Here is a 17,624-nt window from a genome sequence, read left to right as displayed (position 1 = left end):
CAGTAGTGACCATGTTACGAAAACGTATTACACTGTTATTGTTTTGCATCCCCCGTCATCCTAGTACCCCCCCAGAAAGGAGTTGTACAGTCTAATGGTGTGTGGGACAAAGGAGTTTTTGAGTCTATTAGTCCTGCACTTGGGATGAAGCAGTCTAGCACTGAACAGGCTCCTCTGGCTACTGACAACGCTATGCAGAGGGTGACTGGCATCATCCAGGATGCTCACTAGTTTTTCCACAGTCCTCTTCTCTGCCACCATCACCAGTGAGTCCAGTTTTAGTCCGATCGTAGAACCGGCCCGCCTGATCAGTTTCTCCAGTCTGGAGCTGTCCTTCTTAGATGTACTTCCCCCCCAGCACACTACCATGTAGTACAGAACACTGGCAACCACAGACTGGTAGTACATCCACAAGAGTTTTTTACAGACGTTGAAGGAGTGCAGCCTCCTCAGGAAGTACAGCCTGCTCTGTCCTTTCCTGTACAAGTGGTCCGTGTTAACAGTCCAGTCCAGCTTGTTGTCCCGAGGTACTTGAATGAGTCCACGGTCTGTACCTCGACTCCCTCGATCACAATAGGTTGTATAGGAAGCTCACTTCTAAAACATGTTTTGCCAGAGTAGCTCTAGTCGTGATAGCAGTTCTTCATAATCCCTCTGACTAACGAACTTCTGCACTCGGGGAAGGTACTGTAATAAAAGTCTGATTGGAATCCCGGAAAGTGACTCCTAAAGGGTTGATTTTCTTTGTTTTCATCTTGCTTACTTACCATTGTTGTTGTTTTCCCCGGAGCTCTAGCGCAGCGCTACTTGATTAGACATGACGAGTGCACGTGCTAATTGGCTCGGAACATTATTTTCAATCACGGCGGCCGCATTCAAAAGGATTACGTTGCAAAAGCCAAGACACAATATTACAATGTAGCACGGACTTAGCTGCGTACTTCTGGGCTTTGAAGTCAGATGCAGTTTTTGCATGTCGGACACGGCTGAGAAGTGAATGTCTAAGTGTGTCTGTTTGTAAATCAGCAGGTTTCCATGCATTACATTATTCTGATTGCTCAAGTAACTCAAAATAAACTTTGTTCAATGGTAAATAAAAAGAGAATACAACAAATCCTTTTCAACTTATATTCAATTGAATAGACTGCAAAGACAAGATATTTCATGTTCACACTGAGAAACTTTCTTATTTTTTGCAAATAATCATGAACTTAGAATTTAACGGCAGCAACACATTGCAAAAAAAGGCTTTTTTTTTTACCAGTGTGTTACATGGCCTTTCCTTTTAACAACACTCAGTAAAGGTTTGGGAAGTGAGGAGACACATTTTTGAAGTGGAATTATTTTCCATTCTTGCTTGATGTACAGCTTAAGTTGTTCAACAGTCTCCCTTCTCATATTTTAGCCTTCACACATTTTCAATGTCTGGACTAAAGGCAGGCCAGTCTAGTACCTGCACTCTTTTACTACGAACCCACGCTGTTTTAAAACGTGGCTTGGCATTGTCTTGCTGAAATAAGCAGGGGCGTCCATGATAACGTAGTTTGGATAGCAACATATGTTGCTCTAAAAGCTGTATGTACCTTTCAGCATTAATGGTGTCTTCACAGATGTGTAAGTTACCCATGTCTTGGGCACTAATACACCCCCATACCATCACACATGCTGCCTTTTCACACTTTCACCCTAGAACAATCTGGATTGTTCTATTCCTCTTTGGTCCGGAGGAAACAACGTCAACAGTTTCTGAATTTTTTTAAAAATATGGGCTCGTCAGACCACAGAACACTTTTCCACTTTGCATCAGTCCATCTTAGATGAGCTCGGGCCCAGCGAAGCCGGCGGCTTTTCTGGGTGTTGTTGATAAATGGCTGTGGCTTTGCATTGTAGAGTTTTAACTTGCACTTACAGATGTAGCCACCAACTGTAGTTACTGACAGTGGTTTTCTGAAGTGTTCCTGAGCCCATGTGGTGATATCCTTTACACACTGATGTCGCTTTTTGATGCAGTACCCCCTGAGGGAATTCCAAATGAGCTAATATTTGCAAAAAATAACAAAGTTTACCAGTTCCGACGTCAAAAAGCTTGTCTTTGCAGTCTATTCAATTGAATATAAGTTGAAAAGGATTTGTTGTATTCTCTTTTTATTTACCATTTACACAACGTGACAACTTCACTGCTTTTGGGGTACAGTATCTTTGTCGTAGGGCTTTCAACCAGAAGTGAAATGCCGTTCAGTCTTCTCGCCGTCCATAGCGTGTCTACTCGCATGGTTTCCTCATTCAACACAATGTCTAAGTCATACAATGTAACTAAAACTGTTCATACTCACTAAAGCGTCCCATGTGTGATGTCTGTAGGAGTGTTTTCATGCATATTTGTACGTACTATCGTTATGTAATGGCGCGAGCGTCGTTCCTGATGTGCCAAAACGATTTCGGGTGTCTCTGTTAGTATTATTAACTTGCAATAGCATTATTTTTGTATTGTTTCAGTTTCAAAAATTCCTCAGTATATTCACCAAAACGTCAGCGTGGAGTTATTGAGTCTGTTTAGCTGATTGGAGAGCTAGCCTGCGCAGCTAGTGGGTCCAGGACCATGACTTCTGTTTTGTTTGATCAGCTGTTTTACTGCCGTGTTACAGACACCGTTTGGAAACAATTAAAGGCCTACTGAAAGCCACTACTAGCGACCACGCAGTCTGATAGTTTATATATCAATGATGACATCTTAACATTGCAACACATGCCAATATGGCCGGGTTAACTTATAAAGTGACATTTTAAATTTCCCGGGGAACTTCCGGTTCAAAACGCCTTTGGAGGATGACGTATGCGCGTGACGTCGCGAGGTCCACGGAAGTGTTTGGACACAATACACAGAGCTCTGTTTTCTTGGACAAAATTCCACAGTATTGTGGACATCTGTGTTGGTGAATCTTTTGCAATTTGTTTAATGAACAATGGAGGCTGCAAAGAAGAACGTTGTAGGTGGGATCGGTGTATTAGCGGCTGGCTGCAGCAACACAACAAGGAGGACTTTGTTGGGTAGCAGACGCTAGCGCCGACGACCTCACCTTGACTTCCTACGTCTCCGGGCCGCCAACCGCATCGTCGATCGCTGGAACGCAGGTGAGCACGGGTGTTGATGAGCAGATGAGGGCTGGCTGGCGTAGGTGGAGCGCTAATGTTTTTATCATAGCTCTGACGAGGTCCCGTTGCTAAGTTAGCGTCGTTAGCAACAGCATTGCCAGGCTTCGACAGGCGTCGAATACACATTAACCGTGTATTTACATGTCCAGTGTTTGGTTCGGTGTCTCCTGATAGTAGTATTGTTGATCTTCTGTCTATCCTTCCAGTCAGGGGTTTATTTATTTTGTTTCTATCTGCATTTGAGACAGATGCTATCACGTTAGCTCATGCTAAAGAGCTTCGTCGATGTATTGTCGTGGAGATAAAAGTCACTGTGAATGTCCATTTCGCATTCTGGACTCTCATTTTCAAGAGGATATAGTATCCCAGGTGGTTTAAAATACAAATCCGTGATCCACAATAGAAAAAGGAGAGAGTGTGGAATCCAATGAGCCAGCTTGTACCTAAGTTACAGTCAGAGCGAAAAAAGATATCTCTTGAACTGCATTCTAGTCCGTCACTCTAACGTTCCTCATCCACAAATCTTTCATCCTCGCTCAAATTAATGGGGTAATCGTCGCTTTGTCGCTCCGAATATCTCTCGCTCCATTGTAAACAACGGGGAATTGTGAGCAGCACTACCGCTTGTGACGTCACGCTACTTCCAGTAGGGGCAAGGTTTTTTTTTTATCGGCGAGCAAAAGTTGCGAACTTTATCGTCAAAGTTCTCTACTAAATCCTTTCAGCAAAAATATGGCAATATCGCCAAATGATCAAGTATGACACATAGAATGGATCTGCTATTGCCGTTTGAATAAAAAAAAAATCATTTCAGTAGGCCTTTAAGGCAGGGGTCACCAACCTTTTTGAAAGCAAGAGCTACTTCTTGGGTAGTGATTAATGCGAAGGGCTACCAGTTTGATACACACTTAAATAAATGGCCAGAAATAGCCAATTTGCTCAATTTACCTTTAACTCTATGTTATTATTAATAATTAATGATATTTATCTTTGTGGAAACACTGATCATCTTAATGATTTCTCACAATAAATATATATAGAAACAGATAAATATCAATATGCAACACTTTATTTTTATATTTTCTCTAAGTGCACATTTTTCAAATTGAACATTTTCAAATGATCACTTCTAAGACAGTCTTGTGAAATCACAATATCCCATTTCAACTAGCTAGCCACTAACATTTTTGAACAAATCATGAATTACTTTGCACCATGTTTGTACAAATAATAACTCATGTAAAATACAAAAGTCAACTCTCAAATGTTTAAATAAATCATGTCACACTTTGAACTGGACACCAAATCTGTTATCTGTTTCTTTGTCAGTTAGTGAAGACCAAGTCTTTAAAATTTTCTTGGATTTTCAAATTCTATTTGAGTTTTGTCTCTCTTAGAATTAAAAATGTCGGGCAAAGCGAGACCAGCTTGGTAGTAAATAAATAACATTTAAAAAATAGAGGCAGCTCACTGGTAAGTGCTGCTATTTGAGCTATTTTTAGAACAGGCCAGCGGGCTACTCATCTGGTCCTTACGGGCTACCTGGTGCCCGCGGGCACCACGTTGGTGACCCCTGCTTTAAGGTATGTAAATAAACATTTCTGTGTAAATAACTCATTTCACAACATATGTATATCTGCGACTTGTGCGGCTAATATATGGAAAACTTTTTTTCTTGATAATTTAATTTCAATTTTTAATTTTAGATATTTGTGCATAATAATGCGTCCCGTTTCTAGAACCCCGCGGCAAGCTACTCGGAAAGGCGAGTGACCGGATGGAGACCCTTGGACTAGTGAAAGTAAAAATGAAAGAGGAACTAAATATATACTTGGGTAGTTTTTGATGGAAACACAGGTGGAACTTTATTCCTGAAAAAGTTCCAGCTGTGGTCACTACTTGGTCGGTGTTGTGTTGTGTCCAAAGCGGCATGTTCCGGCCCGGGAGAGTTACCATAGTGAAGTGAAGTGAATTATATTTATATAGTGCTTTTCTCTAGTGACTCAAAGCACTTTTTACATAGTGAAAGCCAGTATCTAAGTTACATTGAAGGCAGTGTGGGTGGCACTGGGCGCAGGTGGGTAAAGTGTCTTGTCCAAGGATACAACGGCAGTGACTAGGATGGGCGGAAGCGGGGATTGAACCTGGAACCCTCGAGTTGCTGGCACAGCCACTCTACCAACCGAGCTATACCGCCCTCTAGTGACACTGTGCACCACAGCAAAACAAAAGGCTGTCCAGATTGGACTCCCGGGGAAACTCCCCTTGGTCAGTCCACACTTGGCTGGAGGATAAGACCATCTTGCAGACTTTTGGTGCAACTTTTTATTGACAGTCTAATCCTACAGGAAGTGGGACTGATACAAACATTCCTGAGCTGTAGAGAGAAAACAGAGCAGATTTGAGCCGTGTCCATCTGCCGAAGCCTTGCAGTGCATAGCAACATGTCAGGAAGGTCGTTGAAAAAGCTGCGAGGCTGCGATGGATCGGATCATCGCCTCCGGATTCCAGTAGTTTCATCTCGGCCCATCTCTTTACAATCCAATCAAACGCTATGACGGGGACTAAAATAATGTCAATGATCTGGCGATATCTTCAGGCCGGATTCCAGTAGTTTCATCTCGGCCCATCTCTGCCGATGTCTTTACAATCCAATCAAACGCTATGACGGGGACTAAAATAATGTCAATGATCTGGCGATATCTTCGGGCCGAGATGGAGATGGATTTGAGGGAAACGCAACGTTTGGTGATTCATTATTGCGCTCGGCCCTTGGAAACGGGCGAGCGAGACATTTTAATCCCGATTAACGCCTCTAATGGGTTTGCCCGTGAAAGCAAGCGGTGGCGACGCATGCAGAGTGTCCGGCTTTCATTTTGCCATGTTGATAAGGCATGCTCTCATCCATCACCACCGACAGCCATCGTTGGAACATTGCGGTGAGCAGATATCTTCACGGGAGCTCTCTTGGTGGTGCTCGCCGCTCGGCTAAAACCGGGAACCTTGGCGGTGCGAAAAGGCTCGTCGGCGTGATTCATCACAAACAAACTTCTCCCTGCCCAAAGATAAACTTTTCCATTTATTTGCAAATTTGGATCCACTTTTTATTTTTTGTATTCTTACCCGGGCGCAGTTTTGTTTCAAGGGGTCCTGGCCCGCCGTCTTCTGCACGCCGAGACTATCAAGTGAAGATAGCAAAGTCTTATCAAGCCGGTGCTGAAGGCATAAACACAATTTGCGATGCAGACTGCTTGGTTTGTGCCCGCACCCGTGTGATGGGACTGGTAAGTTGCACAGCAGGTGCACTTTGGGTGAGGCAACACATGACACCAACCGGCCACGCCATTAGGGACAACTCTGCAATCTCAACTCTGCAGATTTAAAGAAATCAAAATATGATTTTTTTCCTTGTGGTCTACCTAGCATGTAATGGTGGTTCTCTGCTCATCATGTCGTTACAGACCATCTTCAAGCCGCGTTCTGACCGCCTTACCAACCCCGTTTCCATATGAGTTGGGAAATTGTGTTAGATGTAAATATAAACAGAATACAATGATTTGCAAATCATTTTCAAGCCATATTCAGTTGAATATGCTACAAAGACAACATATTTCATGTTCAAACTGATAAAAAATTTTGATTATGCAAATAATCATTAACTTTAGAATTTGATGGCAGCAACACGTGACAAAGAAGTTGTGAAAGGTGGCAATAAATACTGATAAAGTTGAGGAATGCTCATCAAACACTTATTTGGAACATCCCACAGGTGTGCAGGCTAATTGGGAACAGGTGGGTGCCATGATTGGGTATAAAAGTAGATTCCATGAAATGCTCAGTCATTCACAAACAAGGATGGGGCGAGGGTCACCACTTTGTCAACAAATGCCTGAGCAAATTGTTGAACAGTTTAAGAACAACCTTTCTCAAGCAGCTATTGCTAGGAATTTAGGGATTTCACCATCTAATTGATTTTTTTTTCTGCACAATGACTAGGAGAGGTTGTTTGGATAGGGTCATATAAGTAAGTGCTGGAATGTACACTTCATGGTCACTGACCTGAGTTTATTTTGTCCGCAATATAGACCCCTGGGTAATTAAATTTAATATAAAAAACACCATCTTTCTGCCAGGCTGCTTATTGAAATTGCACTAGTGGCATCGAACATTTTTCCCGCGGGCCGTGGTTTAGTTCTAAACCAGTGAGGTTCTTATTCTGTGTGATTGCACCATTATTGTCACTATAGGGGAGTAGAAGAGAATTCTAGTAACAACACGTGCAGTTAAAAATATCCTTGCCATCGATTCCGGGCAGAGCATTCACACACCTGAACGGTGCCGATCAGATGAAAACTGGAAGAGAAGAAGTCAAAAGAAAAAAGGGCCACAAACAGTTGTTTAAAAGCTGGAAATTCCTGGTAATGAAGATAAATTGTTGACCCAGTAAACATGTTAGCTTGAATTTCCAGGGTGAGTGGAGTGTGTGGATGGTGGAACGGTTATAATCGGGTAAGACATGTGGCAGATGTTGCCCATTCATTTTCAATGGGGAGAAATCCCTGGTAATTCCTGGAAAAACAGAAACGTTGGGTAACGGGGAAACATGTTTTTGGCTTCACTGTCCAAGTTGAGGAGAGTGTGTGAACGGTTTTAATCGGGTAAAAAATGTCCTGAAAAACCAGGAATTCTTGTAAGTCAGGGTCATTTTGGAAGAAAAACAATATTGTTGCCATCCATTCCCGGCCAAGCCGAACATTCACACACCTGAACGGTGCCGATCAGATGAAAACTGGGGGAGAAAAATTTAAAAGAAAAAAGGGCAAAAAACAGTTGTGTTCAAAAGCCGGAAATTCCTGGTAATCAAGGGAAATTGTTGAACCAGTAAACATGTTAGCTTGAATTTCCAGGGTGAGTGGAGTGTGCGGTTAGTGGAACGGCTTGGAGTTTGTAGTTTCTGTATTGTGTGCTCACCGATGCCACCTGGTGGTTGTTTGAGCACACTGCAGCTCAGTCCCTCGCAGAATTCTCACAGGAATGAGGCAAAAATCCAACCTTCACCTCCTGTAACTAGTGGCGGGGAGGTGTCTGAAGCTGACGTTTTTGTTCTTAATTAGAAAAATAGCCGCGAGGCACAAGTGTACACTTGTGATGATGCGGTCCCTTGATATGAGGGAGCGTACAAAGTACATCCATTTGCTTCTAACTAAATGCATCATTTATAGAGTCAGAGCTTCCTTTGCTGGCCTCACAAAGAAAAGTATTGTAAATGACAGAGATGATGTCATCCTGCTGATTACTGCTGTTAGATGTGTGGAGCAAAGCAAACAAAGCCTCTACATCGCAGCCAGGAACAATTCCTCCCTCGCTCTATTTGGGTCGCGGCTTGCCTGCAAATCCGCTTTTTTTTTTTTTTGTGTTTCCTCCCAAGGTGATTAATCTCCCAGACAAAGCCATGTCAGAGCAGGGAAGTTATCCGCGCGCACAAAGGGAAGGAAACGCATCCCCTGCAAAAAACATAGACCGGGGCTGTTCAACTACACGGTGAAGAGGGGGCGCGGTCTCAGGAGCTCCGGGGCTCAGGGGCTGGACGTCGTCAGTTTCTATTCCTTTGAGACCGCCTTTACTTCATTGCAAAGCAAACACGTTGGCTTTCACACTGCACTGTCAATAAAGTCATGATTCTACTCGCTTCCAGCGTGTGCGGCTCGACAGATAGTTAACAGCATGAAGAAACAGAAGCTCCAGACGTTTTGTTGAGGATTTATTTTGAATTATTGCACCTTGTTTACTTCTGTGACCGACCTGGGAGTTGGACTTTGCTTGCACTGCCTGCAGAGCAGCTCCAGGCCTACAGACACAACAACACTACACCCTGGACAATGGGCATATGCACACAAACCCCTTGCCTTCACCCATCCATCCATCCCATCCATCTTCTTCCGCTTATCCGAGGTCGGGTCGCGGGGGCAGCAGCCTAAGCAGGGAAGCCCAGACTTTCCTCTCCCTAGCCACTTCGTCCAGCTCTTCCCGGGGGATCCCGAGGCGTTCCCAGGCCAGCCGGGAGACTAACTCTTCCCAACGTGTCCTGGGTCTTCCCCGTGGCCTATTACCGGTCGGACATGCCCTAAACACCTCCCTAGGGAGGCGTTCAGGTGGCATCCTGACCAGATGCCCGAACCACCTCATCTGGCTCCTCTCCATGTGGAAGAGCAACGGCTTTACTTTGAGCTCCCCCCGGATGACAGAGCTTCTCACCCTATCTCTAAGGGAGAGACCCGCCACCCGGCGGAGGAAACTCATTTCGGCCGCTTGTACCCGTGATCTTGTCCTTTCGGTCATAACCCAAAGCTCATGAGCATAGGTGAGGATGGGAACGTAGATCGACCGGTAAATTGAGAGCTTTGCCTTACGGCTCAGCTCCTTCTTCACCACAATGGATCGATACAGCGTCCGCATTACTGAAGACGCCGCACCGATCCGCCTGTCGATCTCACCATCCACTCTTCCCTCACTCGTGAACAAGACTCTGAGGTACCAGAACTCCTCCACTTTGGGCAGGGTCTCCTCCGCAACCCGGAGATGGCACTCCACCCTTTCCCGGGCAAGAACCATGGACTCAGACTTGGAGGTGCTGATTCTCATCCCAGTCGCTTCACACTCGGCTGCGAACCGATCCAGTGAGAGCTGAAGATCCTGGCCAGATGAAGCCATCAGGACCACATCATCTGCAATAAGCAGAGACCTAATCCTGCAGCCACCAAACCGGATCCCCTCAACGCCCTGACTGCACCTAGAAATTCTGTCCATAAAAGTTCTGAACAGAATGGGTGAAACGGGTCCGACTTACTGCCGGCAATGCGGACCAAGCTCTGATCATATTTGCCTTCACCATTGCTTGATTTCCCTTTGGGGCGATGGACAGCTGAGTAGTGCTTATACACGGCAGCAGCCGGCCTCCATAGCTCCCACTCCCTCCCCTCTGTTGCAAGTTTTGTTGATTCTATGTAACATGTTTATGTGTGCTATGGCTAAGAGTTTTTGTTTCCTTGGCCTCAGTCTGGACCCCTTCCCTGGAGTCCAGCCTTTGACTGAATATTTTTTTACTATCCCCCCACACCCCCTCCCTAGCGTTTACCTGTTTCTCATCTTTTTTTTTTGGAAGGGGCCCCGGAAGTTGGCAGACCCGTCAGCGATCCTATTTCTGTCTCCCTGTAATGTTTGTCGGATCTTGAATGGGATTGTGCTGACAATCTCTATTTCCCCGCGGGGATTAATAAAGTACTTCCAATTCTGACTCTGATTCTGAAAATGCGGCAAACATGGGTAAGTGTGGAGAGTGTTCTGCGTTTTTCCCATCATGCTTTGTAATGGATTTAAATAGTTGTCATTTAGATTTTTGTGTGGTGCATGGAATTTTTTTTTAATAATGTCCACAAAGTTCAGTGAGCAGGTTGTGTTGTGTGTGTCTGTTGACATATTAAATTATTTTTGCACCATGACTAGGGAAGGTTGTTTGCTTTGGGTCATATCAGTTAATTCTGCTCATATCCTCATTCAGGGCATAATTAAAGGTCATTGAGCTGAATCACTAATGCAACAATATAGCAGCGTCACAATTGGCAGACTAAAATAAATGGATGCGATCTCCGTGGGTAAGATTTCTTAATAATCTCACGGCGTCTCGTGGGCCAAATTGAAGACGTTTGGATACGGTGGCACAGGGGTTAGTGCATGTGCCTCACAATAAGAAGGTCTTGAGTTCAATCTCGGGCTCGGGATCTTTCTGTGTGGAGTTTGCATGTTCTCCCTGTGACTGCGCGGGTTCCCTCCGGGTACTCCGGCTTCCTCCCACCTCCAAAGACATGCACCTGGGGATAGGCCCCTCCCCCCTCCAAAGACATGCACCTGGGGATAGGCCCCTCCCACCTCCAAAGACATGCACCTGGGGATAGGTTGATTGGCAACACTAAATGGTCCCTATAGTGTGTGAATGTTGTCTATCTGTGTTGGCCCTGTGATGAGGTGGCGACTTGTCCAGGGTGTACCCGCCTTCCACCTGAATGCAGCTGAGATAGGCTCCAGTACCCCCCGTGACCCCACAACATTCATACGTTCTTGTCCAGTCGTTGTTAAAAGTCCAATTTTCGCAATTTATTTGGATTTTTTTTTTTAGGGTTTGTGGAAGGATGCAGAGCTCTTTCTCTCTACATAGCCATGTTTAGAGTAGCTAGTACTATTCCTTTGTTTATTCTACCAGTCTCTCTTTGTCTTCAGATTGACTGTTTTATGTCTCAACCTTGGAATGTGAGAAAGATGCATCCCCCTCCTTATCTTATCAGTGTTGGGGAAGGGGGAGGCCTTCCTTTTTGGGGGGGACTGTTTTCCTATTCATGAAGTAGTCTCTTTCCGTTTGAACGCCAGATCAACTAGAGCAGCCGATACGAATGTATTGATTAAGTTGATCTCCCAAAGCTTTGGAATAAACTAGAAAATATTCAAATTCTGTCTTGATGGTCCTTCTTACTCAGCATATATGTCATCAAAAGAACTTGGGATTGACCAGTAACTTAGATTCCCTTGGAGGAAGAACTGGTCCGACGCAACAGGTTGAAAGAGTAGTCTTCTTCTACTCACCCCACTGCTGCTTCATTGTGACGCTTATGCTTGGCTGTTGCCCCCTGTGGTGTGGCGTGAGTACTGCATACGTGATCCACCCTCCTTTTAATGGTTTCATCGAGCCTAACAGGCCGATGTTCGGCAGTCGAATAGGACTGAATATAGACGGACAACCTTTTCTAAGAGCCCCCAAAAAACAAGCATCAGGGGAGAAAACGCTGTGTATCCATCTGCCGTGCTTGGCGTGACACGGTGGCGAGAACACGCCTCATTAGAGCGAGCACCGTGGCGGCAATCCTGGGTACGAGGCGGTCGAGAGACGGGAGATTTGTGCTTGAGTCTGCACCCCGTCAGTCACGTCTCTCTGCGGTTTAACCCCCGGATCCTCGGTAAGGCTGCGCTTTGATTGATAGGAGGATATTTATACACGCTTCCATGCCGCAGACTCCCGCCGTGTTCCGGACTATTGGCTCCGGTTAGGAGGGATTTCCATGGAGACGTGACACTTCTCTCCCTCTGTTTGGGCGAGTGAGCAACCTTGTCAAACGGCTTAATTCATCGATCCCAAAGCCAAATTGACAGCGTTTAGACGATGTTGTTGTATCATAGCTTCGCCTGCTGATTCTCATTACGCTTACTTTCGCGCCTTAAAACGCAGCGTGAATCCCAATTATAGGGAGAAGTCTCGCCATTAGGCTCTACCACGGGGGTCCGGCCTTCCGCGGACTTACACCGGCCGTTGAATAGACTTTTAACAGGCGTGCGGTGTATTTTTCCGGCTGACTGCTCTGCAAACAGCGGTATCTGCAGACGCTCCATCAGATAGTGGCTGTTGGCAATCAGAGGCCACTGATCTGTTATCCCCTCATTACATTGGTTGGTCCATTTAGATGTAAACCAATTGCCCGCGAGGGCGGATTCGTTGTAAATGTATCAAATAGCAACACCGTCTCAATGGCAAGTCGTGCCTGTAAGGTTGCATTATGCAAAAGCTCTGCTGTACTCTCGCAATGACAGATTGCTGCAGACCTACAAAAGCCAAAAGCAGTGAAGTGCTGAATAAAAACAGAACACAATTATTTGCTAGTCCTTTTCAACTTATATTCAATTGAATAGACTGCAAAGACAAGATATTTAACGTTCAAACTGGTAAACTTTGTTTTTTTTTGCAAATATTAGCTCATTTGGAATATGATGGCTGCAAAATGTTTCAAAAAAGCTGGCACAAGTGGCAAAAAAGAGTGATAAAGTTGAGGAATGCTCATCAAAGACTTATTTGGAACATCCCACAGGTGAACAGGCTAATTGGGAACAGGTGGGTGCCATGATTGGGTATAAAAGCAGCTTCCATGTCATTCACAAACAAGGACGGGGCGAGGGTCACCACTTTGTCAACAAATGCCTGAGCAAATTGTTTAAAAACAACATTTCTCAACAAGGAATTTAGGGATTTCACCATCTACGCGCCGTAATATCATCAAAAGGTTCAGAGAATGTGGAGAAATCACTGCACGTAAGCCATGATATTACGCACCTTGGATCCCTCAGGCAGTACTGCATCAAATAAGCCACATCAGTGTGTAAAGGATATCACCACATGGGCTCAGGAACACTTCAGAAAACCACTGTCAGTAACTACAGTTGGTCGCTACATCTGTAAGTGCAAGTTAAAACCCTACTATGCAAAGCCACAGCCATTTATCAACAACACCCACAAACGCTGAGCTGGGCCCGAGCTTATCTAAGATGGACTGATGCAAAGTGGAAAACTGTTCTGTGGTCTGAGTCCACATTTCAAATTGTTTTTGGAAACTGTGGCTTCATAGTAAAAGAGTGCGGGTACTAGACTGGCCTGCCTGTAGTCCAGACATTGAAAATATGAGAAGGGAGACTGACGCCCCTGCTTATTTCAGCAAGACGATGCCAAACCACGTGTTTCAACAACGTGGCTTCATAGTAAAAGAGTGCGGGTACTAGACTGGCCTGCCTGTAGTCCAGACATTGAAAATGTGTGAAGGCTAAAATATGAGAAGGGAGACTGTTGAACAACTTAAGCTGTACATCAAGCAAGAATGGGAAAGAATTCCACTTCAAAAATGTGTCTCCTCAGTTCCCAAACCTTTACTGAGTGTTGTTAAAAGGAAAGGCCATGTAACACAGTGGTAAAAACGCCTTTTTTGCAATGTGTTGCTGCCATTAAATTCTAAGTTCATGATTATTTGCAAAAAAAGAAGTTTGTCAGTGTGAACATGAAATATCTTGTCTTTGCAGTCTATTCAATTGAATATAAGTTGAAAAGGATTTGTTGTATTCTTTTTTTATTTACCATTTACACAACGTGACAACTTCACTGCTTTTGGGGTTTATATTTGGGTTTTTGTAGAAAATGCACTTCTTTTTAGCAAAGGTGTAGTAATGATGAACCTGAATAGTCCCTCCTATTATCTAAAGTAGACTCATGTGTTACATTCTAGTGCTTGGAACATGTCACAGTTGTATTGTTCTTGACCCGGAGGGAAGTGCAGGTAGAACGTATTTAACAACAACACATAGTGCAGAAAAAGGCAAATTAGAAACAGCAAGCTATTCAAAGCAAAACAATGATCCAAAGCACCCTGATTGGCAACCAGGAACAGGTGTGTCCATATTGCCACTCAGGAACAGGTGAGGAAGTGGACTGGAGCAGAGGTGACACAAGGAGACAAACAGGAAGTGGAACTGAAAGTAAGTCATGATCTTTTCATCATTTTAATCTACCTTTAAAACACTAATTGGTGTATATCAGGGTGCCCAAACATTTTGCCACTAAGGGCCCAAGTAAAACTGTCCCTTAGTGGTTTTAAGCGTACAATATTTTATAAGTGAAGAGTTTGGTGTGGAGGCTGATTTGTGTCTTTTTTTTTTACTCTAAACTGAATTTTTTGCATTTGAATTTTTTTTTTTAAATCAAATTATGCTGGCAATTTTATTGAAAAAAATATGTTGTCAAAATGTGTGTGTTTAAAAATGAGGGTTTTAGAATTTATTGTAAAACAATTCAGTGCTGAAAAATGTTGTGTAGAGCAGGGGTGTCCAAACAATTTGCCCTGGGGGCCGCAATGGGCTACAAAAATTTGGTCGAGGGCCGAAAGCCGACTAAATGTAAAGTAACCATTATTTATATATATATATATATATATATATATATATACATATATATATATATATATATATATTCATATATATATATATATATATATATTCATATATATATATATATATATATATATATATATATATATATATATATTCATATATATATATATATATATATATTTCTTTTAAAATTTATTTATTTTATTTTTATTTTTAATTTTTTTATATTTTATTTATTTATTTATTTTTTTAAATTTTTTAAATTTATTTATTTATTTATTTTTATTTTTTTAAATTTATTTATTTATTTATTTTTATTTTATTTTATTATTATTTTTTATATATATATATATATATATATATATATATATATATATATATATATATATATATATATATATATATATATATATATATATATATATATATATATATTTTTTTAAAATTATTTTTTATTTTTTAAATTATTTTTTAATTATCTAATATAGATTCACCCGGTCACAACATTAGGATTAGCTACACACTCGCAGATCAATTGCACAAAAATATTTATGTCATTGCACGTTGCACGTCGTTATGTACATGCCAAGATTATCATAAACCGCTCCTTTTTTTCCTACGCTTTGAAACCAACGGCTTATAAAACGGTGCGGCTAAATTATGGATTTGTATTCGCAAATCACCATAATGTTTTGTGTTAAATGGTTTTCATTTAACACCCCAGCAGGTACAAAACATTGATACAACACATACGTACATGTCCTTTAAAATTGACTTTGAACAAATTTGGCAAAATAGTTGTATTTCTAAATTGAGACAACGTTGATGTCCAATGTTGGATCGCCATTGTTGGTTGTACAACCTGACATTGAATACATGTGGTCAAAAAGCATGTTGTTTCAACGTTTTGTTTTTGGTTGGAAAATGACCAAAATTCAAATGTTAAATGAATTTAAAAACCAAATATTGATTAAACGTCGTCAAAAAGCATGTTGTTTCAACGTTATGTTTCAATGTCTTGTGCCTGCTGGGTCAAGCAGAGACACTGAAAAGGTGTCTTACTTCTTGTGCTATGGCGCCATCTTTTGGACCAGTTCGCTCACTGCAGGTGTTGCGGGTTGAAAACGTATTTCCTATTTTATTCCTTGAACCGGAAGTAAAACTGTTTAATTCATCACTCCAAGCAATGTTTGCGTGTTTTACAATACAACTAAAACTAGTCATACTTACTAAAGCTTGATGTCTGTAGGAGTGTTTCCATGCATATTTATACTCGCTATCGTAATGTAACTAAGCTAGCGTCGTTAGCTTTAGCTACTATGTAACACGTCAACGAGTGCCTGTGTTAGTATTATTAACTTACAATGGCATTATTTAAGTATTGTTTCACTGTGCAGTCTGTTTAGCTGATTGGAGAGCGAGCTTCTGCAGCTAGTGGGTCCATGACCATGACTTCTGTTTTGTTTAATTAGCCGTTTTACAACCCTGTACCAGGCACCGTTTGGAAAGAATTAGGTATGTAAATAAATATCAACAAAACGTTCTGTGTAAATAACTCATTTCACAACTGTGGCTTATAGTCTGATGCAGCTAATATATGGAAAAAAAAAAGTTCTTCTAAAATGTAGTGGGTGCAGCTTATTTCCCGCTCTATAATCCGGAAAATACGGTAGATACCATTTTGAAGTCAAACTGGATTAAACCCTTAAAAGGTCCCCTTTAACAATATTCAAGCATGGTTTGTTTGCCATGGCGCCATCTTTTGGACCAGTTCGCTCACTGCAGGTGTTGCAGGTTAAAAACGTATTTCCTATTTTATTCCTTGAACCGGAAGTAAAACTGTTTAATTCGTCACTCCAAGCAATGTTTGTGAATTTTACAATACAACTAAAACTAGTCATACTTACTAAAGCGTGATGTCTGTAGGAGTGTTTCCATGCATATTTATACTCGCTATCGTAATGTAACAAAGCTAGCGTCGTTAGCTTTAGCTACTATGTAACACGTCAAACAGTGCCTGTGTTAGTATTATTAACTTACAATGGCATTATTTAAGTATTGTTTCACTGTGCAGTCTGTTTAGCTGATTGGAGAGCGAGCTTCCGCAGCTAGTGGGTCCATGACCATGACTTCTGTTTTGTTTAATTAGCCGTTTTACAGCCCTGTACAAGGTTTGGAAAGAATTAGGTATGTAAATAAATATCAACAAAATGCTCTGTGTAAATAACTCATTTCACAACTGTGGCTTATAGTCTGATGCAGCTAATATATGGAAAAAAAAATATTCTACTAAAATGTAGTGGGTGCAGCTTATTTCCCGCTCTATAGTCCGGAAAATACGGTAGATACCATTTCGAAGTGAAACTGGATTAAAACCTTAAAAGGTCCCCTTTAACAATATTCAAACATTGTTTGTTTGCCATGGCGCCATCTTTTGGACCAGTTCGCTCACTGCAGGTGTTGCGAGTTGAAAACGTATTTCTTATTTTATTCCTTGAACCGGAAGTAAAACTGTTTAATTCGTCACTCCAAGCAATGTTTGTGAATTTTACAATACAACTAAAACTAGTCATACTTACTAAAGCGTGATGTCTGTAGGAGTGTTTCCATGCATATTTATACTCGCTATCGTAATGTAACAAAGCTAGCGTCGTTAGCTTTAGCTACTATGTAACACGTCAAACAGTGCCTGTGTTAGTATTATTAACTTACAATGGCAT

The 17,624-nt window shown here is 42.2% G+C and overlaps 1 protein-coding gene across 3 annotated transcripts in view; it reads left to right on the top strand.

The window, feature by feature from the left end:
• Positions 1 to 17,624, top strand: part of igsf21a (immunoglobin superfamily, member 21a) — a 490,857-nt gene that overhangs the window by 64,390 nt on the left and 408,843 nt on the right. The window contains exon 1 of one of the 3 annotated variants that reach the window (XM_062038249.1): positions 14,270 to 14,493. The exons of 1 other annotated variant lie outside the window; for it this stretch is intronic. In XM_062038249.1, the coding sequence (XP_061894233.1) occupies positions 14,370 to 14,493 (124 nt within the window). In that variant the 5' untranslated portion in view covers positions 14,270 to 14,369. Of the gene's footprint in view, positions 1 to 14,269; positions 14,494 to 17,624 lie in introns of those variants that run through there. One more of the 3 variants, XM_062038248.1, reaches the window with a different exon arrangement.

The sequence above is a fragment of the Entelurus aequoreus genome, linkage group LG26 (genome assembly GCF_033978785.1).
Source record: "Entelurus aequoreus isolate RoL-2023_Sb linkage group LG26, RoL_Eaeq_v1.1, whole genome shotgun sequence".
Lineage (NCBI taxonomy): Eukaryota > Metazoa > Chordata > Actinopteri > Syngnathiformes > Syngnathidae > Entelurus > Entelurus aequoreus.
This window is presented reverse-complemented; position numbering and strand designations above follow the sequence as displayed.